This window comes from Alligator sinensis, unplaced genomic scaffold (genome assembly GCF_000455745.1).
Source record: "Alligator sinensis unplaced genomic scaffold, ASM45574v1 scaffold885_1, whole genome shotgun sequence".
Lineage (NCBI taxonomy): Eukaryota > Metazoa > Chordata > Crocodylia > Alligatoridae > Alligator > Alligator sinensis.
This window is the reverse complement of record NW_005842056.1, coordinates 597,689-611,423: the sequence shown is the minus strand read 5'-3', so window position 1 is coordinate 611,423 and position 13,735 is coordinate 597,689. Positions and strand designations below refer to the sequence as shown.

Below are 13,735 nucleotides of genomic sequence, written 5' to 3'. Positions count from 1 at the left end.
CTTACTGCTGGCTATAACTGTGGACTACAGATCCCAGAGGCACCTGGAAACAAGAAAAGGAAGTGATGAGCAATCCTGCAGAGTCCTGCTCTTGTGATTGTGGACTGCAAATCCCAGACACCTTGGGGGCAGCAGGAAGAGGAAGTGAATGCATAGCTCATGCTGGCTGCTGCTAGAGAGTCATGCTCTAGCGTCCCTCAGCTTCTGGTGTGAGCCACTGCAGGCATATGGCTGCATTTGCTGAATCAAAGGTAAATGCCTGTTCACTTGTGTTTCAATTGAATGTGTGCTGTTTAGACTAACCTGCAAAGACTGAATCAGTTCAGCCTTGGACTTTTTGACTTTCTGTACTTAGCCTTGCAGGGGAAGGGAATCGGAACAGGGGAGGGTGCAGGGCTAACTTGTGTCTGCCAAAAAGATTGTCCCCCACTGGTCTAACAGTCCTGCAAGAGGTACTTACAGAACAGCCTGTCCTGAATGTTTCTTCCTAACCCCCAGAAGTGAAAAGCTGGGTGATCTGCCCTGAAGCATGAGGGTTTGTATCCCTTCCAAAGGTATTGTTGTTCTTTTTAAAATATTTTTATTAAAAGGATGATGATGATAATTATAAAGGATACTAAAAGGTAGTATTGCAAAAGGTCAGGATAATAAAAAATCTCTTCCTCTTTAGCATGAGGCATGGTATCTTTCCACGGATCATCTGGGCAACTTTCACCTAACAAATGTCCTGCCCTTGGTGTGGCCCGAGGTGTTGGCAGCCCCCTCAGTCTCTCCTGATCTCTGTCTGTGGCAGAGTGTAGTTTTTGAGACTTTTATCTCTCTGTTTTAAAGGTTTTGAACTTGTTATAGGGGGCCAGAAGGTGCTGTGATGTGTGGGTGGCAGCTGGCATGGATGTTCTTGTGGGCCCTTCTGGACTGAACATCTATTACATGCATGACTGGCTGAGTCAAGGGAAGCTGGACTTGCTGGCCTGGCTGGTCCTTTCCAGTGCTGTTTCTAGTTCTGGATGTGGAGAGTACCTGTATGAATGCAGAATGCATTTTTTTTAAGATTTGTGCTAAGCTCCTGACCTCAGTGGTATCCCATAGTAATGCATGCCACAGGCTAATGCAGGGGTGGACAAAATATGGCCCACAGGCTGGATTCGGCCTGCCAGGTCATTCTGTCCAGCCCACAGGTCCTCCCCAAAATTTAGAAAACAAATTATTATCTGCCCCTGGCTGCCAGTCAAAGATTACAAGGCACCAGTGGCAGAAGGACCCAGGGGGAGCCAGCAGCAGGACCCAGCAGGGGCAGCAGCAAGGCCTGCCCAGCCCCCCACTCCCACAGCCCCCAACCGGAAGTTTCTGTCTAACAGAGGCTTCTGGCTTGGGACCCTGTGGCTGCTCCCCCTCCTTCTCTCCCTCTGTCTGAGAGGGAAACTCAGATAAAAATGGGCAGAGGGAGTGGGGAGGATCGCTGGCACAGCAAGAGCCAGCCTGGCCAAGCTGGCACCATGCAGTTCCCAGCCGCATGGCTGGGACTGCACCGCGCAGCAGGAGCCAGATAGGAACTGTGGGGGCTGGGCTGGCTCCTGCTGCATCTTGCAGTGCCAGCCATGCAGTTGGGAACCATGTGCTGCCAGAGAGGCAGGTGGGTGGGGAGGAAGTGCTGGCAGTGGACAGGAAAGAAGGGAAGCAGCAGGTGAAGGGCAGTGGCAGCAGGGAGGGGGGGGAACTGGCAATGAGTGGGCAGGTGGGAGCACAGGGACCATGCTGGTGCCCCGGGCCAGGGCTGGCAGGAGCACAAAGCCCAGGCTGGCAGGGGCTCTATGGAGCTGGGCTGGCTCTGCCCTTCTCCCTGCTGGCGACCTGGTCATGTGAAGTCCTGGGGCTCACTGAGTGCCCCTTAGCCCCTGAGGGGGTCCCACACATGCACCCCACCATACACATGTACCCCCCCCCGCACTGCCATACACATGCACTCCCCCCAGCCACCCTTCCCCTCCACTCACCACAACCCCTGCAGCCACCCTCCTCCCCACAAGCCCCATACCCACCCACACCCATCCACCCCCACAAACACAATACCCACACCTACCCACAGCAACCCACAATCCCTGTACCCACCCACCCACCCATATCCTCCCCACACCCCACAATATACAAAAGACTTGATTTTAAGCTGTTATGCAATCACCTCTATGTACACTACACAAACACACAGAAATCAGGACAAAAATATTTTTTTGAAATCAATTTAATGTATGCTGTTTGATTTTTAGAATAGAATTTGCCTTTTTTCCAGTTCCAAGATGACAAACCCCCTAGGCAAAATCAGTACTTCTGGGGGCAAGGGGAGGGACTTCTGGTGGCAAAGGTCAGGGGGCAGGGCTTCCAGCTCCAAGGTGGTGACCAGGGAGTGGGGCACCTGTCAAGGGGTAGGGCTATCCTTGCAGCCCTCAACAGCTCGCCAAAACTGGTTAAGTGGCCCTGCAGCCAAAATAATTGCCACTCCTGGGCTAATGGGTCTGCGTGAGACAGTATTATTCCTTTATCACTCTTATATTTGCTGCCTTTCGGTTTATCTCTTGCTTTTGCATCGAGATGGTGATGATAAATGCCCGGCTTCCCTTCCCTGTAGTATTCATTCTACAGCCTCAGCCTTATGGAAGAGCACTATACTCAGACTTAAAAACCGCCCTGATGACCTCACACAACAGGCTGATAAGGGGAGTGCCGCTGGTGTCGTGAACAAGACCGCATATGTACAGGAAGCTAAGAAACATCTTTCCAGAGTTTAACATACCTCTGACCAAAGACCCCATGTAACACTACCATAGCAAAGCTCTTAAAGATGAACACCTTCAAAAACACAGGCGAGGATTTATGCTTCCATCTTCTGGGCACCCAAGTCAGACACATTTTACTTATTACCCAAGGTCCACAAACCTGGCAACCCAGGACACCCCCTTGTCTCTGCCCTTGGCATCATCACGGAAAGAGTTTCTGGCTATGTTGACATACATTCCCATATGCCAGTGGAGCTGCCAGTTGTTTGGAGGACACCACATTTCCTAAAGAAACTAGGCTCCGCTGACAAACTTCCAGCAACCACCACATTAGCTATCCTGTATGTCACATCCTTGTACACCAGCATTCTCCACGAGGACGGGTCACGTCATCCCTGATGATGACACTACCTCTGTTTCCATCACACTCGTCTGCTTTATACCTGCTATTGTGGTTCAGTGGTAGACTCCTTATCTGCACGTGGGAGATCTGGGTTTTATTCCCACATTGCATATAACTACAGCTATCGAGGCACCAAATGTCTGGACTTGGTCTGACCTTTGGATGGTGTCTAAAGCGGGGATGGAAGGTCTGGGCAGCCTCCATTCCTCCATGCTCCTTCCTAGGTGCATGTGGCAAAGGTCTTGGTGACCTCTTATGCATACACCATGATCCAGAAGAATTGACAGTTGCCTACTACCATGGCTTTATCTTCATATGCAACTATTTTATTACCGGTGGCTCCCTATACCTATAAATGAACAGCACTCTCACGGGCACATGCATGGCCTCCCCATATGCCAATATACTTAGGATGGAATTTGGAGGCTGCTTGCTCTGCAGCTGCTCTCTCATCTCCACTCAGCATATTCATTTTTTTGGACACCACTGGGAAACTTCTCAGTGGTCACATCATCAGCACATTGTATTGGAAACCAACTGACTGCTACAGTTATCTCCATGTCAATAGCTTTCATCCTAAACCCACTCTTAGATCCATCATCTACAGCCAAGCTGTGTTACTGGATCCTACCAACCCAGGTTGTACACTTTAGGGATCTGGATCAGGGATTCCTACACTTACAACACACAGTGGCTTCATCCTGAGCCTTTGTTGGGAAGGGTGGCATATAAATAAATAACCCTGATCATATATATATGTGTGTGTGTATATGAATATGTTTTTTGATCATGTACTTTAGTACTAGAGCTCTGATTCACTGTGGATTTGCATGCTGCCTTTTGGCATGCAGGTTAAAAAGGTTACGGGCTTGTTTTGTGCCTCTGCTTTAATTTGTATCACAAAAGAGTTATGTGGGGGACCAGAAGGGATGGCAATGGGAGAAGCAGGCCCCTGAGAGGCAGAGAAGGGGTGGGAGAAGAAAATCTTCTGGGTTGTGACCGAGGAGCCCGGAGAGCCCAGGAAGACTTCAGACTGGAGTTGCCCTTTGATGGCATTCCCTCTGAGACTGGTAAACCCTCAATAGTGTAGGACAGCTGAAGTCATCTCGCAGGGCTGAATCCTGATGGGGGTGACAGCCCTGTCCCCGAGTGGCCAGAGACTGGTGCTTCCCCGGGGCTGGCAAGTCCCAGCAATGTACTTAGAGTGACCATCTAGAGAGCACCAAGCAGCGATGTAGGTGCCACCACTCTGGTCTCCAAAGCAAGTGGCAGGTGGGAGCTCCAGCAGCAGTCACCGAGTGGCAGTGATCACAACTGGATCTTCCTAAAGGAGAGGTAGGCAGTGACGCACAATCTTTCCCAGCAAACCGGTGCCTAGCACAGCAGCAGAGTGGGCCAGAAAGAGAGACAAGTGTAGGTTATGAGAAGATTAGGCTGTAAAAGGAGCCGCTGCTTGAACAGCCTGTCCCCTGATACAACTCCTAAAACATCCTTATCGGGGTTCAGGAAGTACCATAGAAAAGTACGGTTGGAAGGGATCTCAGGTCGTCTAGTCCAACCTCTTGCTCAAGGCAGGATCATCCCTGTCTAAACATTTTACAGAAATATTTGTCTAATCTGCTCTTTAAAACTTCCAAGGATGGCGAATCCACCACTTCTCTAGATTGACAACCTATTGAAAAAAATGTCAGTTTTAAAAAACCACAAGCCCTGAGGCTGAAGCTGAACCAGGGCCCAGCAACAGAAGTCAGGTTCATTTTGGAGCATTCAGCTTAATATTCAATCCCAGTCCGTTAATTTAAGGGACGATGTGAATGTGCGTGTTTGAAGTGTACTTCCCCTGAGCTGTATTTGTCTTTACTTTAGCTGTTGCTTTTATTTACCAGGGGTGGGCAATTATTTCAGCTGGAGGGCCGCTTAATGAGTTTTGGCGAGCTGTCGAGGGCCACAAGGATAGCCCTGCCCCTTGACAGGGGCCCTGCCCCCTGGTCACCATCTTGGGACCCCCTTACTTTTGCCACCAGAAGTCCCACCCTTGCCCTGAGAAGTACTCCTTTTGGGAAGGGGGTTTGCCATGTTGAAACAAGGGGAAAAAACCCAAATTACATACTAAAAATCAAACCCCGACAAGAACATATTTTAATAAGGACTCTGTTCCAGTGCTTCCCCTTATTCTCCATATTTTTTTCATGTCACTTCAAGTTTGTGCTTCTGCTGGGAATGATTTACAGCGATTAACAGCAAGATCACATCAGGCCTGGGAGTGATGGATAGGAAAGCTGAGATCGCACTGGGATGGAGTTCATCATGAGAGGCTTCTAGCAGAAAGCGCCCCTGTCATTTGTGTTGGGTTTGCAAGTTTTGTTTGACGTTGCTCCCCTCCTGAACTTCTCCCTGACTTTTCAGCCTTGTGTTTCGGGTCAGAAGGAGGCGCTGGAAATGAAAGCAGTTTTAATAACACTCTGCACCTTCTCATCCACTCACACAAGTTGCAGAGCATTGCATGGTGTCGGAATAATGGGCATCCACTGACCATGGCAGAGGTATGGATGTGACTTGTTTCCCTGCATCCAGAAGGTGTGGGGAGTCCAGCAACCTCCCAGAAATATGGCTGGGATGTGAGCTATGCCTTCGGACCAGTTTCCCCTCAGAAGGTGGATTCACATGGGAAAAACATAAGTAACTTCCATTTCATTAAGCATTGGTGCAAAGTTTTTCTTTGGCTCGGGTATTAGAAGCCTGGTCTAGCTCAAACTAAAGGCTTGTTTTCTGGTATCAGCTTTGCAAACATGTGCTCAGACTACTAATAAATGTGCCTTGCTTACAGCAAATCTGTTGCCGTATTTCCCCCCCCCTGAAAAAAGCGATCAAATTGGTTTTGGGCTCTTGGACCAAAAACAAAAAACCTGCAACCCCCCAGCTCAGCTGGAGATCCAGTCATTGACAATTCACAGAAAAAAAAATTACCACCAGGAGCGGGTGATAAAGCCTATATTCAGTGACCTCCTAACTTCATAGCAAGATGATGTCCAGCTTTTTTTTTTTTTTTTTTTTTAGCTCAACACATGAACAAAACCATAGGTCTGACTTAAGATTTTTTTTAATAACCGAAGTCAATACGCTGCTAGCTGAGGTGGACTTATGTATTTATACATGTATTTTTTATTTGATTGCAATAGGATTTGAATGTACAGTGTACATCCTGGTGTCCCTTGTAACAGTGTGAGGGGAGTTATAATTTCACGGAGTTCACAGTGCAAAAGAGTCACTCGATCATCTTGTCTGAGCGGTATACAATAGGGACTACTTTGTACAGGCATGTAAAAGATGTAGCCCTTCAAAATTTCAGCCTTAATATACAATTAAACATGAAAATGCAGGCTGTGAGCTACCAGAAAGGCTGTCAAGGACTTGTTTACAAAACTGGGAATTATGCCTTGACCTAGCAATGTGTGCTACAAAAAGGCTTCAAGAAGGACAGATGCTTAAGTTCCCCCTGAAGTCCCACTTCTGCTATTCTGCCACGTAATGAACTTTGCAATCAAAACTTTCCATGTTTTATTCTCCTTTCCATAACCCCTCTATCTGGCCAGGACTGCAGCACAAATTTCTGGCAGCCTAGCTACGTTGGTTAGGGGTAGGAAGAAGTATAATCCTTGACTGGCATTGCAGTGCCGGCAAAACCCTGTCGTGGAGATGCTATTAAACTAGAAATCCTCTGCTTTCACAGGAAACCTATGTAAGGCGCTTGGGTTCCTGATAAAGGACACAGAGGGCATGTCTACACGAGCACTGTACTGTGCAGTAGACTAATCTGTGGGGAGCAAAGCAGCACCGGGACTGGGGAGCTCTCTGCTTCCCTGCCCAGCCAGGAGCCGTCCTGCTTCTGGGGCAGCTCCCAGTCCCCCTGGCTGGGCAAGGAAATCCCTGAGCAGCCCGGGGCTGGCCGGGAGCTGTCCCGCTTTCCCAGAAGTGGGTTGCTGGGGAGCGGCTGCACAGGGAAGCCCCACTGGGCACGGGGCTTGTCCCCATGTCCACGGGGCCAGGAGAGCTCTGCAGCGGCAGCTGTGTCCCACCCCCGTGCACATCAGGATGCTTCTCAATGTTCACGGGGCCAGGAGACAGCTGCCACAGACAGCTTTTCTAGCCCTGTGCACAGGGGACCAGAGCAGGGTAGGAGCAGCCCTGCACCAGGCTACTCCCATTGGGAGCAGATTTGCTCCCAACAGGGAGCACGTGTAGACGTGGTCCCAGGGAAGGCTTCCTGTGCAGTAGTTTACTGTGTAGTAAGCTTTATAGCATTAATAGCATGTGTTGATGCACCCAGAGAGAGTCAAGTGGCTCAGGAGGTGGCCCTCTATCCAGACCAACAAGCACTATTAGCTAGGAGCTACCTGAAGTCAACCTATTCAGTGTGCAACTGCCTAGAAGCAAGCAACAGGAAAAGCAGAGGACAGGGATGTGTCTGAATCCTGCTTAACCCACTGCCACCAAGAGGCCTTTCTTCTCTGGGGATCCATAACACAGAACGGTACAGCAGACCCAGTCTCGAGTCCTTGCTCTGCCTGAGGGGATTCAAACCTACCGCTCTTGCCTCCTTGGAGAGGGCCCTAACCACCTGGTGCAGCGCTCTCAGCCCTCCTCTGGAAAGAATTCAAAATTATTTGGGACAGAGAAAGCACAAGAAGGAGCACGACTCGGCATGGTGAGAGCACTCACCCGGGAGCGGTGACACTGGATTCGTGTTCCCTTCCAGGTCAGTTCTTGCATTTTACATTGAACAACCATTAGATAAAATGCACGAAGCGTGTCTGGAACAGGGATGAATGGATTTGCACTAAGGGTTGTGAGCCACAGCTGAAAGCTGGGGGAGTGTTCTTGGGTTCCCTGTTAAGTTTAACACGCCCAGACTACAGGATTGGGAACATGCCCTTGCATTCAGGCTTTGTCTCAATTAGAAACTATAGAGAGAACCGAGAAGAGGAAAGTGGCAGGGCTGTGTTACACCATGAGGGGTGTGTTCGAGGATGACATCCTGTTACACTGGCAAAAGTGCAGCCCTGCCAGGAAAACATGTGCAACCTATGTGTGCTTTGCTGGTACAGAAGACTGGTACAGCAACACCAGCAAACAGCTTCTCGTGATGACCTGGCCCTTATCTCTCTTACAGTTTGATAGTATCGCTTATCACCATGCTACCCGAGTGCCTTCCGTACGGCTAGGCTTGGCAGGATTTGCCTTTTATTGACAGACATTGGTAACCATCGATTGCACCAGACACTCACGGACTGACGGAAAAAATATTTCCATCAGAAATCATCAATGGTATAACGGTCACAAATTGCTGGAAGACTGTTTTAGACTGAACATAAGGAAAAACTTCTTTACTGTCCGAGTCTCCAGCACCTGGAATAGACTCCTCTTAGAACTGGTGCAAGCACCAAGTCTGGATACCTTTAAGAAACTCCTGGATGCTTATCTTGCTGGGGTGATCTGACCCTAGCTGATTTCCTGCCCCTTGGGTAGGGGGCTGGACCCGATGATCTTGCAAGGTCCCTTCCAGCCCTAATGTCTATGAAAATTTAAATCAAGGTGACTTAAAAAAAAGAATCTGGGATGGAGGTAAGGAAATTTGGGGCAGGGATGCACACACACACCCAGCTGCTGCAGGAGCTGGGGGCTGTGCTGGTGAGGCTGTCCTGGGAGGGAGGGTTGGAAGGGCGGGGCTGATAGTAAAAAGGGGCCTGGTGCTATTGGCCACTTGCTCTGCCCAGGTCCCAGCTGGGGCAGGGACCAAAATGCTGTGGACCCTGTCCCGGCATCTGTGTGAGCATGGCAAACACCCGTGGAGGCTGGAGTAGCCCAGGCTGGGCTCCATGGGAGTTTGGACCCTGCCCTGCTGAGACCTGGGCAGAGCAAGGGGCCGGCGGCACTGGGCTCCCAGGTACTACCAGCCCTGCCCCTTCCCCCCTCCAGCCTTTCCAGTATGGCCCCCGGCTCCTGCAACGGCTGCCACACATGCATGAGTACATGCATGTGCGCTAAATCGATAAAAATTGAAAAACACCCCTAATTTAGATGCTTAAAAATTAAATATTGATTTTAGCTGTCACCATTTAAAAAACATAAAAAGCGAATTCTGCCAAGCCTGCATATGTCACACATGACAGCAATAGCAAAGTCTCCAGGACAGCGGTTCTCAACCATTTTGGTACTGTAGCCCAGTGGTGTAATTGAGGCAGGGCTACCAGGGCAGCCCCCCAGGTGCTGACTTAAGGGGGGTGGGCAAACCTTGTTGCTGCAGCTGCCTAAATGCAATTGTGATCACGCGATGCCTGGTGCATGGCGGCTGCCACGGGTGCCCGGCCACATCATTGTGCCCTTGCTACAGCCCACTTTTAACTGCACAGTGATCTGAGGGCCACTTGCTTGGGGTTGGCAGACAGGTAGACTGTGAGACCCCACATGAGGCCTCATGCTTATCTAATGGCACCAGGCCCAGCCTGTGCCTAAAGCTACCATTGCATCTGCCCCGCACAATCCTACAGATCAAATCCAGCTTCCCCCAAAAAAGCACCTGCCCCCACTCCCATGTGCAGTCCCACAGCTACCTACCCTCTCAGCTCCTGTGTGGTTCAGCAGCCCCACAGCTCACCTTGCTGCCCCGTGCACTGCCCCACGGATTGCCTCTCGCATGATCCTTTTGCTGGTCACACTGCTGTGACACCCAAACTCTCTCGCGTGTACTAGCTTTGGAAGAAGCAGGAGCATTTGCCACGTTCACATGGCACACCTAATCAGCCTGCCCGAAGCATGTATGCTGGTTCCTATTCAGGAGGTGGCACGTGCAGAGACGTGTGGCTTAGCACCGGGGAGGATTCAGGTGGTTGAAATATCCCCTCCCTCCTTGTTGCTACTTTTAAGGCCTATTCATGGCAGCACCATGGCTCACCAACGGGACCCCGACTTACTACCTAACACAGGGCTGCCCCATCTACCAGCTGGAGCCTGGCTGCATTTCAGGCACAGCAATCTAACCTGGAAGTAACACGTTCCTGGATAATTTTGCCAAATTTTGCTAAAGAATAAGAGGATGAAGTTTCCTAGAAAACTGGAGATAAAAGAAGGCATTTTTAGGCACAGATTCTACCTTAAGTTCTTCAAGTTTACTGAGGAGCAAAACAGAAGTGAACATCTCACATCTTTAAAATGGGAGTTTTGGTCTTAGTGGAAGGTGGAGACAAGTGAGCTTCAGCCCAAGAAAGCTTGTTTGTTCATTCGTTCGTTCGTTCTTTCTTTCTACTTTGTTTGGTCTGTAAGGTGCAAATCTAACCTTCTCTTCTACATTTTGCTGTCCACCTGATTTTAACTGTGTTCAGCCTGAACCAGCTGCTCTTCAGCCAGGAGCTCAGTTCTTGAAGGCAATCTGACACTTTGATAGTGGGTGAAGCTGTATCAGCTGAGAATGAGATATATCTCATAGGTCTGGCAGACACAGCGAGCCTCTTGGGGCGGGGAATATTTCTTGAGTCTGGGAAGTTAGTTAAAATAAAGTCCCTGCAGGGAAAAAAGAAGCAGAAGAGAAAGGGGAACCTTTCTGCTCAACTATGTCCTGTAAGGGATTCAGTGCACTTTCAAGCTTTGCAGAGTAGCTGCTGGGGGGTAAAGAGGTCAGAGATAAGAGTCTGGCGGAGCTGGGAAGCTCACACACCACTGGACTCCTGCACTGTAGTGAAGGTCTGGGCAGGACAGCAGTGCCTGTGGAGGGGTAGATGGGGAATTATAGAAACCGTATGCTCTTCATCAGCACTTTAGATAATAAAAGCAAGTAAGGTAATTAACTGGGAACAATTTTGTTAATTTTACGTTAGGATTGCTTCTAGGTATGCATGCCAAAGAGTGTTACACAGAGGTGGGCAAATTATGGCCTGTGGACTGAATCCAGCCTATGGCGGGTCTTTGTCCGGCCCACGGCGGGTCCCTCGGTTCCCTGGACCAGGCACAGTCCAGCCATGGTGCGTCCTGCTGCCCCCTGGGCACGCAGTGTGGCTGGGGCGGCTCTGCAGCTGGACTGCCTTTCTAGGCACCAGGTCAGAGGTGCGTTTGCATGGGCTCCCATGCACACCCACCATACCCTCAAACCCCCCGCACAAACCCCAGAACCATACCCTCCCCATACACAATTACACACCCCACAAACACCACACCCTTCCCCCACACACACACCCATGCACCTTTGGGAGGTGTCTCTCTCACTGCTCCGCACACACACCTTATAGGGTGGCCATCATAGAGGACAGTCCGGTTATCCTCTGTCCTCTATTAATACGAAAAACAGAATGTCCTCCTATGATGGTCACGCTAACACCTTACCACACCTGCACCCACACCCCCTGTGCACACCCCACACCCAACCTCCCACACCCCCCCAGGCACCCTTTCTCCCCCGCCACACACCCCACAAACCCCATATACATACACACCTACACATCCCCACACACCCACATCCACACCCTCCCCCGCACCTTCCACACACCCCCACAAACCCCATACTCCTCCACCTATACCCCCCTTCACCCTCCCACAATATACAAGAGTAAGACCTCATTTTGAACTAGTATGCAATCACCTCCACATACACCACACAAACACAGAAATCAGGACAAAAAATTTTTTAAAAAAATAAAATTAAAATATGTCATTGTCAATGTTTGATTTTTAGTATATAATTTTTATCCCATTCCAAGATGGCAAACCCCCTTCCCAAAAGGACTATTTCTGGGGGCAAAGGGCAGGACTTCTGGTGGCAAAGGTCAGGGAATGGGACGTCCAGTCCCAAGATGGCAACCAGGGGGCGGGGCACCTGCCAAGGGGAGGGGCTATCTTTGCGGCCCTCGACAGCTTGCCAAAGCCCGTTAAGTGGCCCTCCAGCCAGAATAATTTCCTATCCCTGGTATTACAGGTAAATAAAAAACAACAACTGTAAACAGCAATACAAATAGCAGCTAGGTAAAGACAAATACAGCTCAGGGGAAGTACACGTCGAACACGCACATTCACATCGTCCCTTAAAATACTGGACGAGGACAAAATATTAAGCTGACTGCTCCAAAATGAACCTGCCCTCGTGTCCCTGGGCCCTGGTCCAGCCTCAGCATCACCGCTTGTATTTTTTTAACTGATATTTGGCATTTTTCTCAACCTAGTGCCTCCCACCCACTAAATGCACTACGATGTTTTAAAATGTCCCTAACACCACCTCCGAATTACTCAAAGCAGCTTGCAAGGGGATATTGCGGTCCCATTTTGGGCACTGTCCATGTGACGGGTGCAGTCCCTTACCCATTACAAATTAGGGTTGCCAGCTATTCTGGGAGTATTTTCTGGGAAGCTATTCTGGGAGTATTTTCCCCCAACATGACGTCATGTCATTAACCCGTTCATAGCCTATTAACATTTCCTGGATTGCTTTCAGTAGTCACCGGGAGATCAATGCCAAACCCATCACAAGTCTGAGGCGTCCTGCTCAGACCAGGTCTCCTGACGTCAGTGAGCGTGCTCGCTCGAGTAAGGGCCAGTTGCATTTGCAAGGCAGGAGCAGGACATAATATGACTTTACACGGTAAAACTTTCCTTTCCCGTGTCCTTTTTGACACGTGGCTTTAGCAGAAATCACAGATTCGTTGGGATCTGCCGGGACTGCCCCACGAGCGCTTCTGATCCGGCCTCGGACTTGTGACCTGTGGGCTGACAACCTCGTGCCTTAGCACCAGCACCCACGAGAGAGAAAGAGGACGGGGAAAGATTTTGCACGAGCCGTACTGCAGCGATGCCGTCTGCGAACGCGAATGCTCGCCACCGGACGCTCAAAGCAGCCGAATGAAACAGAGGAAGGTCCAAGGGATCAGAGAAGAGCAAAACGTGGTAAATTCGCAAAGCCACCGAGCTATCTGAGCTCAAACACTGCAGCAGATGGAAAAAACAACAGGTTCGCTTGAGTCTTTAATGCGTCCCTTATCTTCCCCAATGACTATCAGGCATGTGAAGGGTGATGTCAGCGCCAGGAAGGTAATTTGGGAACCACAGGGTCCTAGAGCCGTTTTTTACCAGCGTGTGCAGTGTTCAAGTTGGGAATCAATTACTTTTTTTTTTTTCTTTTTTAACCCATTCCCCGGTCCCGCTCAACTCATATCACGAAAACAGGCGACGCACCGAAGATCCCTGGACCCCGGCCGTCTCCCGATCGAGGGGCGCGTCGCAGACCGGTTCGTAGCTACGGGGATACGCGTCAAGGCAGCCACTTCGGGCCCCCAAGGAGGGAAAAAATTGCTCTTGAATACGGGACGAGAGGCAGCCCGGACCCCAAACCTGCCGTCGCAAGAGAGCGGGCAGACGCAGGACGTCTCCTCCTCCTCCACGTCAGAGCGAGGCACGGACGCACCCGTTGAACGCCCCTCTCCACCCCCCAAACAGCAAGGTTTTGGTGGGCAACACGCCCGCAAGGTGCGAGTTTTCACCTTTGAGGGCGGGTGTTTGGGAGGGGCACAAACCCCCAAATTTG

General features: G+C 50.2%; 1 protein-coding gene across 2 annotated transcripts in view; it reads left to right on the top strand.

Moving 5' to 3' along the window:
• The first annotated feature begins 212 nt into the window (after nt 1-212).
• GARS (glycyl-tRNA synthetase) overlaps nt 213-13,735 on the top strand; it is a 50,150-nt gene continuing 36,627 nt past the window's right edge. The window contains exon 1 of one of the 2 annotated variants that reach the window (XM_006022945.3): nt 213-251. In XM_006022945.3, the coding sequence (XP_006023007.1) occupies nt 228-251 (24 nt within the window). In that variant the 5' untranslated portion in view covers nt 213-227. Of the gene's footprint in view, nt 252-13,185; nt 13,678-13,735 lie in introns of those variants that run through there. The other variant, XM_025203369.1, reaches the window with a different exon arrangement.